Raw genomic sequence first — 27,110 nt, forward strand, 5'->3', positions numbered from 1 at the left:
TGCATAGTGGCAGGCTCACCAAGTCATTCTGTGCATTTCTAAACCACTCTTTGTCATGACTGCACAGTATTCCATGGTATATTGCTAACGATATTCTATAGTTAACACAATCGTTTAAAAATATTTTTTTACATTTATTTATTTTTGAGACAGAGAGAGACAGAGCGTGAGCAGGGGAGGGGCAGAGAGAGAGGAGGACATAGAATCAGAAGCAGGCTCCAGGCTCCGAACTGTCAGTACAGAGCCCAACACGGGGCTCGAGCCCACGAACTGTGAAATCATGACCTGAGCCAAAGTTGGACACTTAACTGACTGAGCCACCCAGGTACCCCTCAACCATTTTTAATAGACAGACATGAATTTTGTACCCAGGGCTGTTGTTTTTAGCCACTATAAGTAATACTGCCAACAAAATCCATCCAGGATTTTCTTCTGGGTCCTATTCTTTACCTGTGCTGTCTTCCCATTATTCCTTTCTCTTTTCCACCACTCTTATTGGCAGAATTCTTCTCTCAGTAACAACTGACAGGCTAGTTCTGGAAACTTAGACCAAGTGAGAAGCACCTCCCAGTATCCTGCTTCAGGCAAGCCTGTTGCTTGCTTGAGTTAATTCAAACTTTGGCTGCTTGGATCCCACTTGGTTCAGAGAAACAGTAACTCCACAGCTAGAATTCATTGTTAGCAGTGGATGAGGCAGAGGAGATTTATGGGAACCTGCCCCTCTCCTATATGGCCTTGCAGAGGTAGCCTCAGAAGACATCTCTCAATGAAAAAAAAAATCAATGTTTTTTCCCAGATATGACATTACAGGTTTAGGAATAGTCTGTTGGGGCTTTGGATCTTCTGCCCCAAGCCTACTGCCCCTTGAATTCACTAAAATGAATCTAAACTTCATATACAGAGATAGCACTTCCCATACCACTGTCCAACTCTAGGTCTAATTAGAGAGGTTGGCCAAAGCACTTGGGACTTTGAAGTCACAGAAATGTGGGTTTGAATCTCTACTCATCTTTCTTAGCTTTGAGTTTGGATAACATTTTTACCCTATGAACGTCAGGTTTTTTTCAACCATAAATTGAATACATCATACATACCTTGCAGGGTTACCATGAGGATTGCTAGTATGTAAAACTTTTAGACTACTGTTCAGAACAAAATATGCAATAAATATTTGTTCAGGTTACCATTGTTTTCCTTTGTTACATCTCATATTAGCAAATTAGGCCATTGTAGGGTAAATCCTTCTCATCCCACATCCCCTCAATGTCTATAAGTTATAAACCCCAGAAATTCCTATTCGGGATATACCTCTGAAATGAGGGCCCAGCTTATGCTTTACAAAGATTCCCCTAAATTTAACTAGTTTAAAGTGTCTTCTTCTGTGTAATACTTATTTTCTTAAATAAATATTTCATGAAAAAAAAACTTGTCAGGAAGAAGAGGGAACTGGTAGAGTGGGCAGGATAAGAATCTTCAAAGAGGAAAGTGAGGAACTGTGTTAGCATCAGGCAATGTGGTTCTGCCCAGAGCTTGGTGGTAAATAAAATGTGCTATCACCATACAATGGACCATTACTTAGTAATAAAAAGGAAAGTAATAGTGATACATACTATATAGTACAGGAGAACCTTGAAAAACATTGTGCTAAATGAAAAAAGCCAGTCACAGAAGGTCACATATTACATGATTTCATCTATATTTACATCTAGAATAGGCAAATCCATAAAGAAAGGAAGAAGCTGATGGAAGAGAATGAGGAGTGATTGCTACTGAGCACAGGTTTCTTTCTAGAGTGATAAAAATGTTCTAAAATGAGATTATGATGATGGCTGCACAATCTGTAAATAAGCTTTAAATGGGTGAATTTTATAGTATATTAATTATACATCAGTAAAGCTATTTAAAAATTTTTTTAAATGTTTATTTGAGAGCAAGAGAGACAGACAGAGCATGAGAAGGGGAGGGGCAGAGAGAGAGGGAGACAATCTGAAGCAAGCAAGCTCCAAGCTCTGAGCTGTCAGCACAGAGCCCGAAGCGGAGCTCGAACCCATGAACCATGAGATCATGACCTGAGCCGAAGTTGGACGCTTAAATGACTGAGCCACCCACGTGCCCCTAAAGCTATTTTTTAAAGTTTAAAACATTAAATATAGGGCTAAATCCCTGTTCATCACTACTTCTGATATTCCCAGTCCTCCCTATTGGGAACAATTATTATCAGTATGGTCTATTTTTAGGTAGAAAACATAAGGTTTTATGTACATAAATGTATGTGTAATAATATTATGCTTTAAAAATTCATTTTGGGGGTGCCTGGGTAGCTCAGTCAGTTGAGTGTCTGACTCTTGATTTCGGCTTTGGTCTTGATCCCAGGGTTGTGGGATCGAGCCTCTCATTGGGCTCTCCACTGAGCGTGCAGCCTGCTCAAGGTTCTCTCTTTCTGTCTCTCTCTCTCCCTCCCTCCCTCCGTCCTCTTCCCTGCTTGCGCTCTATAAGAAACAAACAAACAAACAAACAAACAAACAAACAAATAACTCGTTTTGTTTTGGAGAGGGGTCCACGAGCTCTTCAAAGGAAATGCTTTGGTGGGATCTTGGGCATTTTAATGCTTACTATATTTGATGTGATTCAAATAAAGCAGCATCAAAGTATTTGAAGAAAGACACTATCATTTCTGCAAAGGATTTCATGCCTGGCTAATTCACTGGGCCTCTGTGATGGGTCAAATATTCTTGATTACACAGTAAGAATTTTGCTATACTCTCCTGTAATTTAAAAAAAAAAAACTTTTTGGAAAAAAACATGCATGGGAAAGGGCAAACCCTAGGAAAGTTCTCAGTTAAGGCAAACTGAAGAAGTAATGATATTTTGTATTTGCATTGATTGCACTTTTTACTTTGCAAAGCATTTCTAGAAATGCTGTTGAATAATCAACAAAACTCAGATACTGTTATTTCCACACTACAAAAAAGAAGCTGATGCTCAGATTAAATGACAAAAACAACAATTTGCAAATGACCAAACCGGGACTTGAATTCAAGTTTTCTAGGTTTAAAAAAAAAGACAACTTTTTGAGCAAGGCTCCATATCACAGTCCATGGAAAAAATTATTTACCATAGGATGTAGCATTCTATTTTTTAATGATTAGGAAACAAATTTACATATGACAAAAGAAGGGAGATTTGCACAAAGTGGCAGCAGCACTTCAGTTTTTCACAGTCTCCTCAAATCACCACATAAAAAATGCCAAAGCACTAGGATGGTAAAACCAAAACCTACAAACAACAGCAACAAAAGGTGGTAAGGCATCGACAAACCCCCAAGTATGGGTAGATGAGGACAAACTATTGACAGCTGTTAAGACCCAAGTGGTATTAGTATCTGTCAGAGAGAAAGCAGAGAAGAGTAATGAGATGTCTACTGGGCCCCACAAAAGGAAATACCCTAACTACCAAACAGATATTCTGGGAAGCAGAGTGAGCCAATTTGCAGAAAAAGCACCTGAAACTGGAAAGGGTTTCTGACACCTCCATTTTGGGGAGAATGCAAGAGGTCAACTGTAAGGTGGGGACATACCAGAGAAGTCTAAGGACTACGAGTTTTTAAAATTAAACTTCCAGGACAAAGTCTCACACTGGGGAGAATCTACTGGAAGTAATTCAAACGGACTAGGACAAAAAGGCAAAGAAAATAGATTTTAAGTGGAAATACCTTCCCTATTTCAATGATTAAAATGCTATTTGCAATTAAAAATAGACCTACCCTATGACCCAGCAATAGCACTGCTAGGAATTTACCCAAGGGATACAGGAGTGCTGATGCATAGGGGCACTTGTACCCCAATGTTTATAGCAGCACTTTCAACAGTAGCCAGATTATGGAAAGAGCCTAAATGTCCATCAACTGACGAATGGATAAAGAAATTGTGGTTTATATACACAATGGAATACTACGTGGCAATGAGAAAGAATGAAATACGGCCTTTTGTAGCAATGTGGATGGAACTGGAGAGTGTTACGCTAAGTGAAATAAGTCATACAGAGAACGACAGATACCATATGTTTTCACTCCTTTGTGGATCCTGAGAAACTTAACAGAAGACCATGGGGGAGCGGAGGGAAAAAAAAAAAAAAAAAGAGGTTAGAGAGGGAGAGAGCCAAAGCATAAGAGACTCTTAAAAACTGAGAACAAACTGAGGGTAGATGGGGGGTGGGAGGGAGGGGAAGGTGGGTGATGGGTATTAAGGAGGGCACCTTTTGGGATAAGCACTGGGTGTTTTATGGAAACCAATTTGACAATAAATTTGATATTAAAAAAAAGCTATTTGCTATTAGATTTTGGTAAACAGTCTTTACTATGTTTATGTAATATCTTTGTATTCCATGAAGTTTTTTTAAACTAATTTTATTTATTTGGAGAGAGAGAGAAAGAGAGAGAGTGAAAGGCAGAGAGGGAGGAGCATAGAGAGAATCCTAAGCAGGCTCCAAGCTTAGTGCTGGAGCTCAATGCGGAGCTCACGGTCTGTGAGATCATGACCTGAACCGAGATCAAGAGCCAGACACCCAACTGACTGAGCCACCCAGGCACCCCTCCCATGAAAATTTAAAAAATATGAATAGTTGGTGAATTTTAATAAAGTTTTTGGTAGGTACTCTTAGGTTCATTTTTTTCTCCTTTAAGCTTTTGTGTCATGGATTATGATGATGCATTTATTAAAAAGTGAAACTCATGCTTATGTTTCTAGCATAAATTCTTTTTAAATTTAAATTCAAGTCAGTTAACATATAGTGCAGTATTTGTTTCAAGAGTAGAATTCAGTGATTCATCACTTACGTATAATACCGAGTGCTCATCCCAACAAGTGACCTCCCTTAATGCCCATCACCCATTTAGCCCATCCCTCCCCTCATCCCCTCCAGCCACCCTGAGTTCTCTGTATTTAAGAGTCTTTTATGGTTTGTCCCCTTTTCTGTTTTTATCTTATTTTTCCTTCCCTTTCCCTATACTCATGTTTTGTTTCTTGAATTCCACATATGAATGAAATCATATTTGAGCTTCTCTTACTTATTTTGCCTAGCATAATACATTCTAGCTCCATCCACATTGTTGTAAATGGCAAGATTTCATGTTTTTTGATCAAATTATATAATAATATATAATATTCCATTATACACACACACACACACACACACACACACACACACACACACACACATACACACACCCCACATCTTCTTTATCCATTCATCAGTCAATGCACATTTGGGCTCTTTCCATAATTTGGCTAGTTGATAGCACTGCTATAGGCACGGCAGCACATGTGCCCCTCAGCATTTTTGTATCCTTTCTATAACTTCCTAGTAGTGTAACTGCTGGGTCGCAGGGTAGTTCTATTTTTAACTTTTTGAGAAACCTCTATACTATTTTCTGGAGTGGCTGCACCAGTTTGCAATCCCAGCAAGTATGAAAAAGGGTTCCCCTTTCTCTGCATCCTTGCCAATGTCTGTTGTTTCCTGAGCTGTTAATTTTAGCCATTCTGACAGCTGTGAGGTGGTATCTCATTGTAGTTTTGATTTGTATTTCCCTGATGATGAATGATGTTGAGCATCTTTTCATGGGTCTGTTAGCCATCTGGATGTCTTCTTTGGAAAAGTGTCTATTCATGTCTTCTGTCCATTTCTTCACTGGATTATTTGTTTTTTGGGTGTTGAGTTTGGTAAGTTCTTTATAGATTTTAGATACTAACCCTTTATCTGATATGTCATTTGCAAATGTCTTCTCCCACTCCGTTGGTTGCCTTTTTATTTTGATGACTGTTTGCTTCACTGTGCAGAAGCTTTTTATCTTGATGAGGTCCCAATAGTGCATTTTTGCTTTTGTTTCCCTTGCCTCCAGATGTGTTGAGTAAGAAGTTGCTGTGGCCAAGGTCAAAGAGGTTGCTGCCTATTTTCTCCTCTAAGACTTTGATGGTTTCCTGTTTTACATTTAGGTCTTTCATCTATTTTGAATTTATTTTTGTGTATGGTGTTAAGGAAGTGCTGTCCAGGTTCATTCTTCTGCATGTCACTGGCCAGTTTTCCCACACCATTTGCTGTAGAGACGGTCTTTTTTCCATTGGATATTCCTTCCTGTTTTGTCAAAGATTAGTTGGCCAGACATTTGTGGGTCTACTTCTGTATTTTCTATTCTGTTCCGTTGATCTATGTGTCTGTTTTCATGGCATAAATTCTTTTTGAGCATGATATTTTCCTCCAATATACAAGATTCTATTTTTGATATACCTTTTTGGTTGTGTCTACATTCAGAATAAGTGAGATTATCTCTGCCTTTAAAAAATGCCATCTTTATCAAGTTGGGGTATTATGATTACATTAATTCCATACAGAACCTTCCATATTTTCCTTTAGATTTTCAAATTTAGTGAAAACAAATTTGCACAAATATATTTGTAGTTTCAAATCTCTTCTGTACCCATATCATATATTCCTAAATTTTTCATTTTTTTATTGTGGTAACAACACATGAAATCTACCTTTTTAATAAAATTTTAAGTACTTTACATTATTGTTGACTATAGATATAATGTTGTACAGATTTCCAGAACTTATTCACCCTGCTTAACTGAAACTTTATTAATAAATCCCCATTCTCCAGCCTGTGACAATCACCATTCTACTTTTTTGATTCTATGCATTTGGCTTAGATACCTCATATAAGTGGAATTATGCAGTATCTTTCTGTGATTTCCCTATTTTATTTAGCATAATGTCCTCAAGGTTCATCTATGTTTTCACATATTGCAGGACTTCCTTATTTTTTAAGATTGAATAGTATTCTGTGGTACATACATGCAGATTTTACCTGTTCAACATTGTTTCTACATCTTGGCTATGGTAAACTTGGCTACAATGAACATGGGAATGCTAGTGTCTCTTTGTGATCCTTATTTCAATTGTTTAAATAAGTGCTATAAATGGGATTGCTGGATTGTAGGATAGTTCCTTTTTAGTTGTTTTGAGGAATCTCGATATTGTTTTTTATAGCGGTCACACTGTTTTGCATTCCCACCAACAGTGTGCAAGGCGGCTAATTTCGACAAATCCTAACACTGTTTTTTTGATAATAGCCATCCCAACAGCTATGAGGTGATATCTCACTGTAGTTCTGATTTACGTTTCCCTGATAATTATAATGTTGAATATTTTTTCATACATTTGTTGGCCATCTGTATGTCTTCTTTGAAGTATGTCTATCCAAGTCCTTAGCCCATTTTATAATTGGGATATTAACTTTGCTACTGAGTTGTAGGAGTTCCTTATATATTTTGGAGATGAACTCCTTAACAGGTATCAGGTTTGCAAATAATCTCTCCCACTCTGAAACCTGACTTTTCATTCTGTTGATTGTTTGCTGTACAGAAGCTTTTTAGCTTGATGTAGTCCCACTAATTTTTATTTTTGTTGTTTGTGCTTTTGATAGCATATCCATGAAATCATTTCAATGTCATGAAGCTTTTTCTAGGAGGTGTACAGTTTCAGGTATTAGATTTAAGTCTTTAATTCATTTTGAGTTGATTTTTGTGTATGGTGCACTTAAGAAGAATGTATATTCTGCCCCCCGTTAGGTTCAATGCTCTGATAGGTCTATTAGGTCCATTTGGTCTATATTAAGTCCTCTGTTTCTTTATTGATACTCTACCTGGATGTCCTACTCATTATTGAAAGTGGAATATAATGGGGCGCCTGGGTGGCTCAGTTGGTTAAACGTCCGACTTGGGCTCAGGTCATGACCTCACAATTCGTGAGTTCGAGCCTCACACTGGGCTCTGTGCTGACAGCTCAGAGCCTGGAGCCTGCTTCAGATTCTGTGTCTCCCTCTCTCCCTGGCCCTCCCTTGTTCTCTCACACACACACACACTCTCTCTCTCTCTCTCTCTCTCTCTCTCTCAAAAATAAACATTAAAAAAAAAAAGAAAGTGAGATATTGAAGTCCCCTATTATTAGTACAGTAAAACCTTGGTTTGCAAGCAAAATTCATTCTGGAAGCATGCTTGTAATCCAAAGCACTTGTATATCAAAGCAAATTTCCCCATAAGAAATAATGGAAACTGAGATGATTAATTCCACACCCCCAAAATATTCATATAAAAATGATTACAATTCTGTAATATAATACAAAATGATAAAGAAAATATAAAATGTAAGGAAAAATAAACAGATTAACCTGCACTTATCTTTGAAAACCTTCTTGGCTGGTGTGAGGGAGACAAGAGAGAGTAGGGTTATTGTGTAGTATGACTTTCACTACCACTAATGGATATTGACTACAGTACAGTATTAATAAACTTGTCATATACTGTATTTAATGTAAGTGGCAATAAGGCAGCATAGGAAAGGGTCAATAACTGCAGGCAGCCTGACCTACAATGAAGCCAAGCATTCCTAAGCTTACTCTTGTATGGAAAAGCAAAGGAATGTCTATAGGTGCTTTGAAGTGACAAAAAAAAAAAAAAAAAAAAATACACTAATGCTGGTTGTGGGCACCTTCCAATGTTCTGAAAAATCATTGATTTCTGCCAAACACCATGGCTTGAGACCAAGCATCTGAGCATGGGAGACAATCTCCTACAATCCCTCAGCAAATGAGAGAGACAGAGAGACAGAGAGAACAACCTTTGGCTCAGTGGTGAGCATGTCACATGTGGCGTTATGTACTACTTGTATTGCAAGATATCACTCGGTTATCAAGTTAAAATTTATTAGAAATGTTTGCTCATCTTGTGGGACACTCACTGAACAAGTTAATTGCAATCCAAGGTTTTACTGTATATTGTTATCTGCTCCATTCAGTTCTGCCCATATTTGCTTTATATATTTAGGGGCTATTAGATTTTGGTAAACAGTCCTTACTATGTTTTTGTAGTATCTTTGTATTCCCATGAAATGTCAGGTGCATATATAATTGTTCTCTCTTCCTGGTGGATTACTCCTTTTATCATTATATAATGTCCTTGTCTCTTGTGGCTATCCTGACTTAAAGTCTATTTTGTCTGACCTGAGTATAGTCACCTTTGTTCTCTTTGAATTATCATTTGCATAGAATCTTTTCCCATCCCTTCACTTTCAGCCTATGTGTGTCCATAAATCTGAAGTGAGTTTCTTACAGAGTCTTGTTTTTTTAATCCATCCAGCCACTTTACATCTTCTGGTTGGGAAATTTAATCTATTTACATTTAAAGTAATTATTGATAGGGAAGGATTTAGTATTGCCATTTTGCTGTTTTCTGGTAGTTTTATGGTTACTTCGTCTGCCTTTTTCCTTTCTTGTCTTCCTTTCCATTTTATTGATTTTTTTGGTATTGATATGCTTTAACTACTTTCTTTTTTCTTTTGTAACTTCTATTGGTAATTTTTGTGGTTACCTTGGGGCTCACACAAAATATAAGGGTCTATTTTATTTTATTTTTTTTTTAACGTTTACTTATTTTTGAGACAGAGAGAGACAGAGCATGAATGGGGGAGGGTCAGAGAGAGGGAGACACAGAATCTGAAACAGGCTCCGGGCTCTGAGCTGTCAGCACAGGGGCCCGATGTGGGGCTCGAACTCACGGACCGCGAGATCGTGACCTGAGCCGAAGTCGGCACTCAACCGACTGAGCCACCCAGGCGCCCCCTATAAGGGTCTATTTTAAGCTGATAACAACTTAAGCTTAATCACATTAAAAAAATCAACATTTTAACTTCTACCCCACTTGCTACTTTGTTATTATTGTCATAATTAGCATCTATTCATATTGTGTATTTTGTAATATATTTTGTTACTTTCAATACTTTTGTCTTTCAATTTTTATGCTAGAATTAAAAGCAATTTATTTACCACCATTAAAGTAATACAGTATTCTGTATTTGTCTATATATTTGCCTTTACCAATGAGTTTCATATTTTCTTAAGCCATCGTGTTGATTTTTATCATCATTTCAACTTGAAGAACTTCCTTTATCATTTCTTTCAAGGCAGTTATAGTAGTGATTAACTCCTTCAACCTTTGTTTAGAAAATTCTTTATCTCTTCATTTTGGGGGGATAATTTTGCCAGGTAAAGTAGCCTTGGTTGGCAGGGGTTTTTTTCTTTCAGTTTGAATATATCATGCAATTCTGTTCTAGCCTACAGACTTTCTGCTGAAAAAAGCCAATGAGAGTCATAAATGTTCCCTCTTATATGACAAGTTGCTTTTCTCTGATTTCAAAATTTTCTGTCTTTGGCTTTTGACAATTTGATTATAACATGTCTCAGTGTGGCTGTTTTTGGAGTCCTCCTGTTTGGTGTTCTCTAGAGTCTTCACGGATCTGTACACATCCATTTCCTTCCCCAGATCTGTGAATTTTCCAGCCTCTATTTCTTTGAGTAAGCTTTCTAGTCCTTTTATTTACTTTTTTTTTTTCTGTCCTTCTGGGACTCCTATAATGTGTATATTGCTCTGCTTTATGATATCCTTTAAATCCCTGAACTTTCATTTTCTTTTCTTTTTTTCTTTTTGCTCCTCTGACTGAATTATTTCCAATGATTTCTTTTTGAGTTCACTTGTCTGCTTGATCTCAGGTCATGATCTCACAGTTCATGAGTTTGAGTCGCACATCAGGTGAGCTCAAGCCCCACTTCAGGTGAGCTTGTGTCCTGCTTTGGGTGAGCACAAGCCCCGCTTCTGGTGAGCACGAACCCCACGAACCTCACTTCGGGTGAGCACAAGCCCCACTTAAGGTAAGACACAAGCCCCGGGTGAGCCCCACCTCCTCTTTCTCTCTCTCTCTCTGTTGCTCACTTGAGCCCTCTTTCTAAAAAAAATTGTTTTAGTAAATAAAACTTCCTCTTAAATTATGTTTTTATCAGCTGTTTGTTACAGTTCTTTTTTAATTTTTGTTTTTATTTTAGAGACACAGAGTGTGCACATGAGCAGGGGTGGGGAAGACAGGGGGGTGGGGAGAGGGAGAGAAAGGGAATGAGAGAGAGAGGAAGAAGAAGAGAGAGAATCCCAAGCAGACTCCTCACTCAGCATGGAGCTTGTTGTGGGACTCAATTCCACAACCCTCAGATCATGACCTGAACCAAAATCAAGAGTCAGACGCTTAACCTACTGAGCCACTCAAGCGTCCCTCCTTATATTTCTAATAGTTTAAATGTTTGGCAGTCATGTTGGTATTAAAAAAAAAGTATTGAAATAATTCATAGGAAATTGCAAATATAACATAAAAAGGTCATATATACTTTTCACTGAGTTTCTCCCCTTTGATACAGAAGAGTGTCACAACCAGGACATCGACACTGAAACAATGTGAAGAGTTCTATGCCATTTTATCATGTGTAGATTTCTGTAACCACCACCACAATCAAGATAGAGGACTATGCTATCACCACAAAGATCTCATTCATACTACCCCTCTATATAGTCACTCCACCATTCCTAACCCCTGGCAACCACTAATATCTTTTCCATCTCTAATACTGTCATTTCAAAAATGTTACACAAACAGAATCATATGGTCTCTAACCTTTTGATATTGCTTTTTTCACTCACCTTAATGTCCTTGAGATCCTGCTAAGTTGTTTTGTGGCTCAATGTTTCGTCCCTTTTTGATGCTAATACATAATATGGACTTAACACAGTTTAACCTTTCACCTATTGAGGAACACTTTGGTTGCTTCCAGTTTTTAGCTATTAGAAATAAAGCTTCTGTAATTATTTATGTACAGATTTTTATGCAGACATACATTTTCATTTCTCTGGGATAAATATCCAGAACCCTAATTGCTAAGTCATACCATTTGCTTAGTTTTTTAAAGAAACTACTTGTTTTCCAGAGTTGCTATACAATTTTACACTCCTATCAGAAATGTATGAAAGATCTAGTTTCTCTGCGTCCTCATTAACATTTGGCATGGTCCCTATTTTTCAAATTTTAGCTGTTCTGATAGGTCTGTAATGATCTCTTGGGGGTCTTAATTTGCATTCCTCTAATGCCTACTAATGTTAAACATCTTTTCATGGGCTTATCTGCTATTCATATATCCTGTTCAGTGAAATGTCTCTTCATCTTTTGCCCATTCTCTAACTGGATTGTTGAGTAATTAGAGTTCTTTATATATTCTAGATGAGTCTCTTATCAGATATATGGTCTATAAATATTTTCTCCCAGTTTATAGCATGTCTTTTCATACTCTTAACAGGATCTTTTCTAAATTAAGATTTTTTTTTTTTTTTTTTAGCTTTGATGAGGTCCAATTTATGGATTTCTTTTATGGATCACACTTTTGGTATCACGTTTAAGAATTCCTCCCCAAGTCCTAAAGATGTTCTATATTTTCTCCTAAAAAGTTTCATAGTTTTATATTTAAGTCTACGACCCATTTAGGAGTGATTTTTGTATAAAATGTGAGGTTTAGCTTGAGGTCATTTTTTTGTCTATGTATGTCTAATTTTCCAGCATCATATGTTGAAAAGACTGTCTTTCATCTATGCAATTGCTTTTGCCTCTCTGTCAAAAATTAGTTGGCCATACATGTGTGAGTTCTCTTTTCTGTTTGATTGATCTGTGTATCTGTCTCATCACCAATACCACACAGTCTTCAAATTGAATATACTGGTTCCTTTCATGTTATTCTCCAAAATTATATTTTTTAATTTTTTTTTAATTTATTTATTTTTAGATAGAGAGCATGAGTGGGAGAGGGGCAGAGAGAAGGGACAGAAAATCCCAAGCAGGCTCTGTGCCATCAACTCAGAGCCTGATGAGGGGCTCAAACTCACGAACCATGAGATCATGACCTAAGCTGAAATCAAGAGTTGAATGCTTAACCGAATGAACCACCCAGGCGCCACTTCTTGGAAATTATTTTAACTCTTCTAGCTCCTTTGCCTTTTAGAAAATTTATATTTACATAAATATATTTAATATATATTTTATACGTATATACATAAGTCAGCATGTTGTACAGTTTAATATATATGTGATTTTATTCATGAATTATACCTTAATAAAGCTGGGGAAAAAGGTTAGGGAGAAAAAAGACCAAAAGCTTGATAGAAAAAGGGGAAAGGACATGAAGAGATAACTATTAAAAGATATAAAAACGGCCTTAAACATATTCAAACATGTTCAAATTCATTCAAAATTAGAAAAATACAACTTAAACAAAAGTAAGATGCCACTTCTTACCTATTTGGTGAAAATTAAAATTTATGAAATGGTAACATAACTCTGTTACTTACAGTGTGGGAAAATAGGCACTCTAATACATTGCTAGTGGGAATGCAACTGGCAAAACCCTTCTGAAGGGGACTTTGGCAATATCAAACAAAGCTACATATGCAGTTAGCTTTGGGCACTGCCTTCCCATTTTGGAGGAACTTGCCTCCACAAAAATACATATGTGTAAGATTATTTGTTGATGTATGGGTGTAATTTCAAAATAATGTAAACAACTGAAAAGCCCACACATAGGAGAGTGATTAAATAAATTACATCCACAATATGGATACTATGCACCAGTAAAAGAGAGAGAGAGAATGAGGAAGATTTCATTGACCTGCTATGGAAATAATTTATAGGATGTAACTTTAAAAAGGAAAGTGGAAAATGTTATGCTACCTTTACATAATAAAGAAGAGGCTATAAGAAAATATACATGTATCTGTTAATTTGTGCAGGAAGAAATACAGGAAAAATAAACTTGAGTACTATTAAGATTGGTGGTTGGTAACTGGATGGAAAGAAGTAGGACACAGGAACAGATTAAAGGCTCAAGGAGGTGTACTTTTGGGTACATTTTTGGGATAGTACTGAGTTTTAGAATCATGGTAATATTTCACATGTCCCCCAAATATTCATCATCATCCAAAATGTGAGGGAAAACCCAAAATTAAATACAAATAGTAACATATGAACTTAACTGTATCCAAAAGGAATAATATCATCAGAGTGGATAGATCTAGATAGAGAAGTACTAACTGAAATAATTTTGGAAAACATTATTTTGACCTCATACCATTCTCCAGTTCATATATCTGTTTTTCTTTTCTTTTAAAAAAATTTTTTTTAACATTTATTTATTTTTGAGAGAGAGAGAGAGAGAGACAGAGCATGAACATGGGAGGGGAAGAGGAGACACAGAATACAAAGCAGGCTCCAGGCTCTGAGCTGTCAGCACAGAACCCGGCATGGGGCTTGAACCCACAAACCGTGAGATCATGACCTGAGTTGAAGTTGGACGCTCAACTGACTGAGCCACCCAGGCACCCCCATATACCTGCTTTTCAGAGAGGCATGAATTAGTTATTCTAAAACCACTTTTCATGTATTCTAGGAATAAACCAATAAACATATCATGAGAAAGAAAGACAGAAAGAAAGAGAGAGAAAGAAAGAAAGAAAGAAAGAAAGAAAGAAAGAAAGAAAAGGACTGAGGGTTTGAAAAGGGCTGTAGAGTACAGAGTAGGGAATGATGCAAAATGCATTCAACAGCAGAGGCCTGTGACCTACCCAGAGATCCACAAACCCCTGTTCCTGAAACCTTTGGTTTCAATGACTCAAAAGAACAATGAATGACAGGAGGGGAAGACTGTCCCATGAGGACTACGACTAGGACTAAAGAAGAAGGTTGTATCTTTTTCTTTCCTTGGGGCTTGATGCTGAGTAACAGTATTGGCAGGACCTCTGAAAGTTTCCTCTCCTTGGTATACTCCTCTATAAAGACAGCAGGAGTTCAGCCAAGCAGCACAATTGTTGTGCTTTGATGAGGGTTACAAAGTAAGGACACTACTGAGAAGACAGAGCAAAACAAGAGTAGGAGGAGGCACAATCAAATAGCAGATGTCATCATGTAATGTTCAGGCTTGGGGCAGCTATCCTTCTGACAGGCAGCAAAGCTTTGAGCTTTGGCCAAACAACTGTCGTGGACAAAGATCTGGATCTTGGGGAATGCAACTGAGACAGAAGTGCAGGATCATTAGTTGCTTCAACTGGGCCATGACAATGACAACCCTAGTTATTTTGCCTCCCTTCTGCCCTTTCCTCTATGAAATCAAATGGTCATTGATAAGGTTTAGGGATATTTGTCAAGAACTTCTCTGTTTATAAACATCAAAATGAAAAACTAAGCTTGGATCATGGCTTTTATTCAGGACGACTGGGTATTCAGAGGGTAGCCTGCATTCTCTTGTTATTATCAGCACTTGCTGGGCTATAAAGGGAATCCTGACCTTACATGACATTGTCTTTGGCATCAAACCTATATACACTTCAAAGAATTTTGAGCATATGGTTTTCAGCATATCTTTAAAATCAGGTTAGTCTTATGTAGTCAGTGGAGATGAACAGGAGGAGCTCTTAACCACTTCACAATTTCACAGCAAAATAGAACCCTCCTCGTTTCCAATGTCCTAAATGTAGTCACTTCCCAAGTATGCAGAAATGTTTACTGTGGTTGACAACAAGCAGTTCCAAATGTGGAATAATGTTACCAAGACAACACAGATGGTAATGGATGTTCATGCTATGGTTAACTGGTACATGAAGGAAGTAAACGTGACAGTATTACTTACTGGGTTAAAGATATGGACACAGAGAAACCAGAAAATCTCCCTGAATTTGTAAGAAACACTTCAAATTTTTAACTGCTAGACAGACTGGCATCTTTTGAGAAGGGTGAAGCATAATGTTACTCATATGATCATTAAGCCAAAGTCTTGGGAACTACGAGGACCATGCATTTCTTAATGTTATCTGCAGTGCTGAGAATGCAACCAGTACTGAATCCTTATCTCATGAAAATATACCACATTTCACAGCTTTTATGGCTCATGAGCTTGAACTTGGGAATGAAGCATGACCATGTGGCCTGCAAGTGTCATAACCAGAACCTCTGCCCTATGCATGAATTTCTTACTGTAGATATGGGCTTCAGCAACTGCAGCTTTGACAACTTCCACCAGCTGTTGTACAAGCACTGAGGGAACTGTCTGTTTAATAAACCTGAGCTCCAAAGCTCCTTTGGGAAGCCATATTGTAAAAAAAAAAAAAAAAAAAAAAAAAAAAAAAAAAAAAGACAATAAATAAAGGAAAAGAATGTGATTGTGGCAGTGATTGTTAAAAGGATCATTGTTGTCTGCCCTCATGCCAGCTGAAGAAAGTTTCAGACTGCACACTTGGATCCTTCTCCAAAACCTGCATATTTCTAAAGGTAGAAAGTGCTGCCTCAGTGTAGATGAGTGTGACCTCCCAGAACACAGTAATGGCACCTCAAGGTGGTGCCAGACAGATATCTACCAGCAAGACAGCACACCTTAAAAAGAACAAGGTTACTGTTAGCAGGACTGGTGTTAAAGCACAGAGAATCAGTGTGTTAAAATCTTTGGAAAGGGCACGAAGGTTGCCTAGAAAGTTGATATCATTACCTGAATACCAAGAGTGACAGGTTTAGAAACTGTGGCAGTGAATCTAAAGGGATGGTTAAGATCTTCATTAACTGCAAGGCCAAAGATGCAAAATGTGAAAAGCTGTTGACTGAACTGAAAAACATCAAGCACCCAGTTCCCCGTGTGGGACATGTGGTATTGGAATGCACAGTTTTTTGAAGCCACAGACAGAATTGATGACAGGGAGATGAAGGATGGTACCCAAAGTGGTCCACAGAAAATCTATATTAATCAAACCTGCTTAGATAAAACCACTATACTCCATTATGAGTACAGCCTGGACAAGTGTCATGGAGGGGTATTTGCAACAATTTTAAGAACTGCCACTATATCTGTCTATACCCTTCCTACATGTGAATCTAAAGGTTATGGGGACAGTTTGAATAGTGGCCCAGTTCTACGTGTCCCCTCTGTTTCTCAGTATGATAAAAAGCTGACAATACTGATCTGGATCTTGCCTAGCCTTTTACAATTCCTCATTCCTACTATCTATTTATTTGCTTACATGTATAGAAGATGTAAGACCAGTGTCAATTTAAAAATTCATCAGAGAAGCAAGATGAACAAACTTGACAAACATTTGATAATTACCCTCTTTCTGGTAATAAAGCCAAATATGAAGTGACACTAAAAGGACTTTTTAACAATTGGACTCTGTAGTTCTGGTGTCCCTCAAGGTCTATGGAAATAGGAATTCTTTCTTTTTTCCATCTGTCTCTTCAAATGTCAAATACTTATTCATTTTTAAATTAAAAGAGGTTAAAGCAGCTCCCTTGGTGAAGCAATCTTTCCTGTTCTGTGCTATCCAGAAATCAGGTCTCCAGAGCTCTGGGGCAATGAGAGGCCTCAAGATGTGATTTTTTTTTTTTTTTTTTAATGTTTAAGCTGTTACTGTGAGCTCCCTAACATTTCTGTAGAGAGTTCCTTGGAACAATCTCTGGAACTTACGTTTCAGAGCATCCTGTCTAATCCCCTACTGTAATCTACTTTGTAAATTTTCTCTAATCTTAAGGATTTTTCCTTGGACAAACCAAAGGAGTATATCAGGTGAGAAGCATCTGATTATTAACTCTAGGTGTTGTAGTTGATTCTCATTCCAGCCACTTTGTCCACTTGGCTTTCCTCTTTCTTTGGGCATCATAGTATATGATGCCCTGGCCTCAGACTTGTTCATGACTTAACTGGAGAGACCAAACATCACTTGTTGTATAGTTAAAGAAATGGATTAGACATTCCCACTATGAATGTGACTCTGCAGGCTGGAAATCTTTTCTTTCCCAAAAGGTTCAAATTCTCCTTACCAGCCATTCATTCACTTGTTCATTCATTTTTTTTTTCTATAAACATACATTTAGCACTTAGCAGTAGGTCGAACCATGTAAAATTGAAATTAGGCCTTCTTCACCTATAAAAATGGCAAGTTCACATGGTTCAACCTAATTCTATGTTCAGGCACTATGAAACCTACCTTTGGACTTCTGCTTGTAAATGGAGTTGAGAGTTTTTGATATCTAAAGTTTCTTTTAATCCTGATTTCTCTTAAATCTTCTTATCCTCTGTAACTTCATAAGATTGGCCTTAATTTTCTAGAGCAGATGGTCCCTACTGTTGAGACTTGAAACAGCACTGAGCAAATAACAGAGTAGGATATGCCTGAGGATCCCACGGTCACTTTTTTGGTAGTTACTGTCTTTGTTTCTTCTGAGTCTCAGAAACCTTCAAAGAACAGAAACCCAGGATTTTCTTTGTCTGGTCTTAGAGTAACAATACTGGCAAAATCTGAGCAAGTTGTTGTATGTCACCCTACTTCCCCCACAATCACAGAGTAGAGAGCCTGGAAAGGACACATATAAATAATAACCTAGAATTTATCTATAAGAGATTTAAACAAATCTAATATTCACTGAGGTAACAGGAGTCTATTTCATAGGACAGTGGCTTCACCTCTCTGAATAAGACTTTAAGAATCACAAGTGAATCTGAGAATACTGGAGAGATCCTGCCCAATTCAATGAGAAAAGCCACTAAGCACGCACTACATCCTCTTTCCCTTCCATAGTTCAAGGCATGGTTGGAAAAGACTGGAGATGTTCCCCAACACTCTTCCCAATCCATTAGTGTGGAATAACTCCGGTTCCTGGATGTTCCAGTATTACAGTTTCAAAGAATGGTGGAGGGCTGGTAGCAAAAGCAAGGGTAGACTCCACTGTATCTAGGCCCCTGCTATAGAATCTCTTCTGTGAGCATAATAATGGTGTTTGGGTGTCTGCATCACGCCGAGCCTCTTGCTTTAGTTGGTAGAACTTGTACTGTGTCCAGCCATATACTCCACAGTTGAGCAGACCCTGGGATGATGCTGTTAGAGCCTGGAGGAGATGAAGGGGTGATGGAGCCCATCCTTCAGGTTTTCAGAGATCCAGGGAGTAGTCCCCATTCCCCTTATTTATAAAGCATTGTTACATTTCCTCTATCTCAAACATCAAGATCTGATGTCAGTTTTTTTATATTTTTCTAGCTCTTCCTAATAAACTCACTCTTCACACTGTATCTCGTCATGGATGACAGAGTTGGTCAGATTTCTTGGCATAAACATAAGGAAAATGAACTGGTTTCAATGCCCTCCCTTGTTACTTCCATTTTCCAGGTTAGGCTTGAGAAAACTGCCCTATCAGTATAGTCAGATAGCCCAAAAAGCCTTCTTAAATCTGATAAAAGAGGAAAAGAGAGAATCATTCTATTTCTGCATTCCTCTTTCCCCATTTACCTTGAATAGCTAATTTACCCCATTCAGTTCACTCTGGATGGGACAGAATCATGTACTATCAGTGTTTCACAAAAACATTATCTAGTAGATCTTGTTTTTTTGTTACCTATCCCTTAAAAACTATCAATAAAATGAAGCTGACCAGAGATACATATGCTCTGAAATGCATGGCAGCACTTTCACCAAAGTATCTACCTCAGCTGTGAGGAAAATTTCACATTCTTCATAAATATAAAGAATACATTTTCTCTTTTGCAATGTTGAAATAAATATGCTAAGGCAAAAAAAAATTGTGCTTACTGAGTAATGGCAGTGTAAGAGAACAGAGTAAGAGGGTATAAAAACAGATGTGGAAGATGTTACCTGGAGAACACAGAGGGCCATGTGAAGCTTCATGTTCTGTGGCTTAGTCAACTTCATGATTATCAGAATGACGGCTGTGAAAACACAAAGTATGAATCTTGTTGACAACCCTGCCCTCTAAGCATAAAATTGTCCAGTATACATGCCTAAGCACTGTGAGAAATAAAGCCATAGGCATAATGAAGACTAGGACTGAGATTAACCAGTTCCATAAACCACTGGGCCTCAGGTCTCCAACTTCTATTCCTCATTGACTAAACTTTGCAGGTTATTAGTGTAGCAATGATGGTAAGGCACACTACAGGAAGATAAGTTACACTTGTTAGCATTTCAGAATTTACCAAGCTTTTTTATAAACATTATCCAATCTGATCCTCACTACACTTTGTGTAGTAGGAAGGGCAGGTGTTAATATCTCTGAGCTCTGTCAGGACATTTCCTCTCTTACTGGATTGCATCTCATGTCTAATTACCATAATTTCTAAAACATAAGAAGAAAAACAAGAAAGTTGGGGAAACTTGAAATATGAGTGGGACAAACACAAGTTCTACAGTTGGACAGGAATTTAACAAGTTGCAGTCACCCTTACTGGTAAGACCACTTTGCTTGATCAGAACCCAATAGCTGCCCTCATCATTACCCAGCTTTTTCCATTAAGATACCCACCTGGGCCCCAGCAGCAAAAGAAGGCCACTGGATAGAAGCGCACTCGCTGTTCCACGATGTGAATCACTGCCCACTGTTCGGTCCCCAGAAAGCCAATCGATTTCACAAACTTCTTATATAGGGTCTGGGTTTGGATGAGTAAGACCTAAACATGGGTACAGCAGTTGAGTAGCTTTGCCTAAGGCTTGGTAAAACTTCCCAGGTGTGGCCTCCTATCATTGTAGAGGGATCACTTCTCTTGGGATCTGACAGCAAGAAAACTCATTCTCCTGTCTTTACCATCTAAGACCAGGCTTCTTCTGAGAGAAAATTATCTTCAGAGTGAACTTCTGCTTGGCCGGGAAATGGACAAATAAACCTGTGTTTATCACATTCCATATATAAACATTACATCAACACTCAGGCTTTTTTTTTTTTTTCCTGACTGAGGCTAATCACCATATATGCATGGGAAGTTAAAGTTAAGATCTACCCAGACCCTCTTAAAACACTTTACTAGAGATTGTGTTAGAAAGCATTCTGTACTTAATACCCTTAAAATAAATATTTGAGCACTGTGGCTGGGCTTAAATTCTCAACTCTAAGAAAAAAAAAAATTTAGGAAGTCTTATTGTCCTTAGATGGAAAATACCATTTTCCCCTTCTTTTTGGGGGTTGTCTGAATAAGGTTAAGCTCATGGAATACAAATCAGTTTAGACTTCCAAAGTGCTTTTTGTGGGGAGTAAATTAAGTAATAATCTTGGTAACAAATCTGACCAAATCTAAAATTTTCCCAAATAATCCAGACCCACTCTCTAAGTGAACAAGTCAATTATTTAATTAAGTTTAGCCATGTAGTTTCCTTTCCCCACAGACACTGGAATCAAAAGGCGGCTTTTATTTATTTGGGAATATTTTCATCTACTAGAATCAGTTCTGATTCTGAATGCCCACTGAAGCTTAGGCTATTCTAAAGAAGCAAGATTCTCCAGGATGCCAGGCTCTGGGATACCTGACTCTCTTGTCAATTAGTTCTAAACGTAGATTATCAAAACCATCTTAATATAAAGTAACCATTTCGCCCTCTTTACATAGTTGCTGATTTGAACTAAGCTATCCCCCTAACTTATTTTTAAATTGTCAAAGGAAATTCTCTGCAATTATACTTGGTTCACATGTTCCAGCTGTGCTAGCAAAATAAAACATCTCTGTAGGATAAATTTGGTCTGCAGGCAGATAGTTTGTAATCCTTGAATTAGCATATGAAGAAAGGAAAAAATGATACTGAAAAGTAGATATGGCAAATAAAAAGGCATATTCACTTGTGTACTGATTTTATACTAGGCAGTTATGTGTAAATAACATATTGTCCCATAGCTAATTATTTTAACTGTACGTCATTCTGGTGATGTCAAATGAGTATTTAGTAACTGCTTAAGCCACTTAGCACTTTAACCCCAGTCAGACACAGCATATATGCATTTACACCCAATAAATAATTGAGAAAAGAAAACTCCTTTGTTATTTGGAAAATTATCAAATTAAATCAAAGCATATTTCCTATTTCTGGAGTGTTATCCTGTATAAAGGATATACTTGGCACACACTAATCTTCTGGTTTGGTTTTCCATGAGGATCCACAGGAACATATATTAGTTCTAGGGTGAGCATAATTATCACATAATTAATACAGGCTCTTTCCCCATTAATCATTTAATCTTGAGAAATCCAAAAACTGAGGTAGTAATTAAAGTATCAATATCTCTTAGCTACTTTCTTAGATCTAGAACTTTAGGAAATGCCTCTCCATCCCATTTTTCCCAGTCCCTAGGAATACTGCTGCATCCCTCCCAATCTTCCCTTTCTGTCCATAAAGGCAGGTAGCACCGTACCACAATAGCAAGGAGGCTGAGGAGAAAGCTGGTCAGGAAAATGGTGATCCCATAAAAATAAAGTGTGGTACAGACTGATGTGTTGACAGAAGGCAGTTCAGCCATGGCTGACGGTGGTGAATACATCAGAATACACCTAGGAAGAGAATCAATGGACAGGAACACTGCTAAAGATACAGAGAGATACCCATTTGGTGCAACAAAATTTACTAAGTATGCAATTTTACTTATCATTTTGCTAACCCTTTCCCATAACCCCTTATTCTTTCTCATAGACACATTATCTTCTAGTATCTTTGTGTTATATTTCTACTTATGTATTTTTGGCCTTGACTACACCTTGCTCTATAGACTACACCAAGGTACCATAGAACCTTGTTCCAAATACAAACAACTTGGCCAGAGTATATGTAGAAAGTCTTTTCCATCTCTATATATGGAAAAGAAAAGGTGTAGTCTACCATGAAAATGATAGATCTGGTCCTTGCTTACCTGTGGCTCTGACTGAAGTTGCGGAAACATTCACTGACATTGCCCAGAGAGAATACAGGTATCATCAACAGCAGAGGTATCAGGCTGGGAGGAAAAAAAAAACTTATCACCCTAATATTCAGACATTTTTATTCCCTTCCCCTTTGCAAAATACTCTTTTCTTCTCCTAACTCTATCACTCCACCACTCTCCACAAATATGTGTGTGTGTATATATATACATATATATATATGCATATATACATGTATATATATGTGTGTATATATATACATATATATATTTATATATGTATATATAGATACATATATATACATGTATATATGTATATATATAATTTATATATATATTTGTATATATATAAATTCTTCTATTTATATATATATTTATATATATTATATATTATATTATATATATATTATATATATAAATTCATATATATATATATATATATATATATATATATATATATATATATATATATAAATTCTTCAAGAAAAATACCTCAAAAGCCTTACAAATACTCCTTAACCAATTGCTAAGTGGAGTGGAGAATGCATTTCATACCTAAATTAATGAAATCTAACATTGTCAGAGAGTCTCTGGGAATGGGTCAAAGTGAAAGGAAAAATCTAACAAGGAGTTCTGTGCTCACTTTCTATGACAACGAGGAATAACTTCAATCTCATCAGCCTCTTCCTGGGAGCTTTTTGAAAGCATACATTTAAATAACCAATTACCTATCCAGCTAATTATAGCCAGCTCTCTGTAAGAGGAAAAGACCCAAAAATAAAAGTTAAAAATTCTAACATCAACTCTGATATGACCACTGTTTTAGGTAAAATCCAGACCTTTCCTGGGGTTAATAGTTGTTAAGACTCTCACCCAATGTTATAAAGGTGGGTAAGATTTTGACAGCCTTCTATTACAACTCTTTATGACATAAAAAGGAATTAAAAGTCTAAAGACTTAAAGGCAAATATTTGTTGACAGTCACATAGAGTTGATGGCAAAACTGAAGCTAAAATTCAAAACTGTAACTTCAAACTGCTTGCCTATTCTATCTGGGAATATGGTACCAATGATAATATATTTGTTGCTTCCAAGTCAGTAAAGTTCTATGAGGACCTAGGAGTTATAGAGTCAATGGAAATAAAGGGCACTGTCCTCCTATTTGCTCCAACCTGGACCACAGAATAATGAGAGTCTATGCTTAGCCAGAAAGTAAAGCAAAAACCTTACCTTGACAAAATGATGGCTATTTGACCAACATGACAAGTATAATCTACAACCTGTGAAAAGAATAAATGTGAGTAAAGTCTTAGAATATTGCCAATCATGGGGTGCCTGGGTGGCTCACTCGGTTGAGCGTCTGACTTCAGCTCAGGTCATGATCTCATAGCTCGTGAGTTCGAGCCCCGCATCGGGCTCTGTGCTGACAGCTCAGAGCCTGGAGCCTGCTTCTGCTTCTGTCTCTCTCTCTCTCTCTCTCTGCCCCTAACCCACTTGCATTCTGTCTCTGTCTCTCTCAAAAATAAATAAACATTAAAAAAAAGAATATTGTTGATCATAATATACTAAATATCAGGTCATCACTTACCACTTGATAGAGCAAAAATTCCCAAGAGCTACCTTGGTTGTGTCAAGCAATATTTGCTACAAAATTCAATTAAATAGATAATTCCTTAGCATTGGCAATAAGAGAATTGTGTTAGTATTACTATATTCTAAAAAGTATAACAACAATAGCCACAAAGAGAGCCTGAGGGAAGTAGCTTGATGTATGACTTGGATACAACAAATTCTCTTAAGAAGAAAGGTAAATAAGAAATCACACAGTACTCCTCCATCTTCTTCTTTTTTTTTTTTTTTTTAATGTTTATTTATTTTTGAGACAGAGAGAGACAGAGCATGAACGGGGGAGGGTCAAAGAGAGAGGGAGACACAGAATCTGAAGCAGGCTCCAGGCTCTGAGCTGTCAGCACGGAGCCTGACACGGGGCTCGAACTCACGGACTGTGAGATCATGACCTGAGCCAAAGTCGGACGCTTAACCAACTGAGCCACCCAGGTGCCCCTACTCCTCCATCTTCTAATAATAGTTCAATCCTCTTCTCTTTAGATCCAGGGAGGTGTGGCCTTTTCAGACCTTATGGGTGGAGCAGAAATCTGTGTATAAGATCACCAGCAGAAAACTTAATAAGCCATGATTAGCATAATAGAGGGGGGTCAAATAAGCCCTTCAGATATAACACCTGTCACACTCTAAAAGAAAGTGCATTTCAAAACCCCCCAGTTGTGTTAGACACTGAAAAATAACTTAACAGAAGAATGGTATCTACCCACTAGAAGTTTATGGTAAAAGACTTTGAACAGATCACCTTAAAGTGAGACCAGAATAGAAAACAAGCTTTTTTTCTGTTCTGAGGTAAGAGATCATATTATCTTCTAGAATGGCATTGTTAGGGATCAATAAACATGAAGTGAGCAATTAATCAGTAATCAGAGATGGGTAATTGATGTGCCCTAAAAACTATAGATCAGGAACAGCAAATGATTTCAAGTAAGACAGCCAATGCTGACTTTAAGTAAAAGGAGAAATAAGTAAAATTAGTCTTTGGTGACCTTTCCCACCCATGTCCCTTCTCTTTTTATTCTATCCTCTATCAATCAGACTAACCTGTGTTTAATTCTTGTTCTTATATTTCTGTCAATGAAGCTCTGATAAAAAACTTACTGATATGGGGTACGTGGGTGGCTCAGTCAGTAGAGTATCCAACTCTTGATCTCAGCTTGGGGCTCCATCTCATGAAGGTTAAGTATCTGATTCTTGATTCTGGCTCAGGTCATAATCTCACGGTATGTAAGATCAAACCCCGCAGGGCTCTGTGCTGACAGCGCTGAACTTGCTTTGGATTCTCTCCCTTCCTCTCTGCCCCTCCCCTGCTCATGTGTGCACACAAACACACACACACACACACACACACACACACACACACACACACTCTCTCTCTCTCTCTCTCTCTCTCTCACTCAAAATAAATATACGTTAAAAAAAAAACCTTACTGATAACAGTTTAGGGCACAAGTCTTGCTAGGATATTTAAAAGAGAATTCAAAATGAAAAAACATTTTCAAGGCTCCTGATATAAAGCTATGACAGAATAAAAGGCAGTGGGGTTAAAATTTGGGGCTAGGGTTTGTCTTCTCATGCCATGGCATGAGTTATAAAGTACAGTATGTGCATTTCCATGGACAAAAAACGGCAGAATGCTATATATATATAAGAGGTAATTTTATGTCTCTCCCTCCCTTTCTTTCAAAGATTAATTTGTTCTCCTGACAGGAACCCAAGCCTCAGAAAAAGATCTCTCCTTGTTCCCATTCTCGGCTTCTGCTCATTATGGTAACTTTTTTAGAGAATTCCTCTTTAGCCAAATAACTTTTCCCAAATTGCAGTCTCTTAGCTTGTGAGTGAATGAACCTCACATACCAAACTTGAAATACTACCCATATAAGGCTGTAGAACTTTTTAGACATTCATGTGCTTGAGGGAGAGAAATGAATTATTTTTTTGCAGTATCTTCCAGCTCTAGGATTCTAGGATTATGTAGACAAACACGTAAAAGGACATATATCCATAGCCATTACTAAATTGTAGGGAGCTGAGAAACTATACAAGTTTAAAATACAGAAGATCAATTATAAGCATTGACTTACCAGATGTAAACAAGAGAAAAAAACACCAAAACAGAGTACTGTGTTACACAATATGGTAAACACTAACCACATGTGGTTAAAATTAAAATTAAATTAAATAATTCAGTTTCTCAATCACACCAGCCACATTTCAAGTGCTCAACAGCCACTGGTTAATGGCTACTGAACTGGACAGTGCATGAAATATTTTGATCACTGCAGAAAGTTCTATTGAACAGGGCTTGGATAGACTATAATATCTTGTTCAGGATGCTAACTAAGGAGGTCTCTTCACATTAAGCTTTCAATGATTTCCTCACTGCCCATTCTCCTTCCAGCAAAAAAGAAAAAAGAGAAAAGTTTTCAAAGCATTCTATGCTCTCAATCTTCTCCAACAACATATATCTAGGACAAGGCTAGAAAAATGCAAGAAGCATATCTTCTTTAGAAACCAGTCAGATGAGGATTTAGAGTATCACAGCATTTTGGAGCTATAAGTGACATTAAACATCACAGAGACCAACGCTTCATTTTATGGAAAACTGAGACCCAAGAAAAGGAGATGATGTGCTCAAGATCAGAAAGGAGATAAATGATAGAACTGCATCTAGAAGACAGATTTCCTGATTCACCCTCAAATCTCTTTTGACAATGGAATAGTACCATTTACTCATTCAACAAATTTTTATTGAGTTTCATCATGTGCATGACAGTATACCAACTTTCATTTAGTCTACAACTGATCTGTAGGAGCCAGAGAAAGGTATGTAGGGAGGTTTTCCAGATTCA

At 37.4% G+C, this 27,110-nt stretch overlaps 1 protein-coding gene across 5 annotated transcripts in view; it reads right to left on the reverse strand.

Moving 5' to 3' along the window:
* Nucleotides 1–27,110, reverse strand: part of TMEM116 (transmembrane protein 116) — a 147,948-nt gene that overhangs the window by 49,472 nt on the left and 71,366 nt on the right. For 4 of the 5 annotated variants that reach the window (XM_060612340.3, XM_060612333.3, XM_060612331.3 and 1 more), the window contains 6 exons: nucleotides 23,866–23,915; nucleotides 22,627–22,710; nucleotides 22,135–22,270; nucleotides 20,263–20,407; nucleotides 19,596–19,669; nucleotides 6,611–18,834 (listed from right to left, as the gene is read on the reverse strand). In XM_060612340.3, coding sequence (XP_060468323.1) covers nucleotides 18,583–18,834; nucleotides 19,596–19,669; nucleotides 20,263–20,407; nucleotides 22,135–22,270; nucleotides 22,627–22,710; nucleotides 23,866–23,915 — 741 coding nt within the window. In that variant the 3' untranslated portion in view covers nucleotides 6,611–18,582. Of the gene's footprint in view, nucleotides 1–6,610; nucleotides 18,835–19,595; nucleotides 19,670–20,262; nucleotides 20,408–22,134; nucleotides 22,271–22,626; nucleotides 22,711–23,865; nucleotides 23,916–27,110 lie in introns of those variants that run through there. The other variant, XM_060612337.3, reaches the window with a different exon arrangement.

This window comes from Panthera onca, chromosome D3, assembly GCF_046562875.1.
Source record: "Panthera onca isolate mPanOnc1 chromosome D3, mPanOnc1 haplotype 2, whole genome shotgun sequence".
Lineage (NCBI taxonomy): Eukaryota > Metazoa > Chordata > Mammalia > Carnivora > Felidae > Panthera > Panthera onca.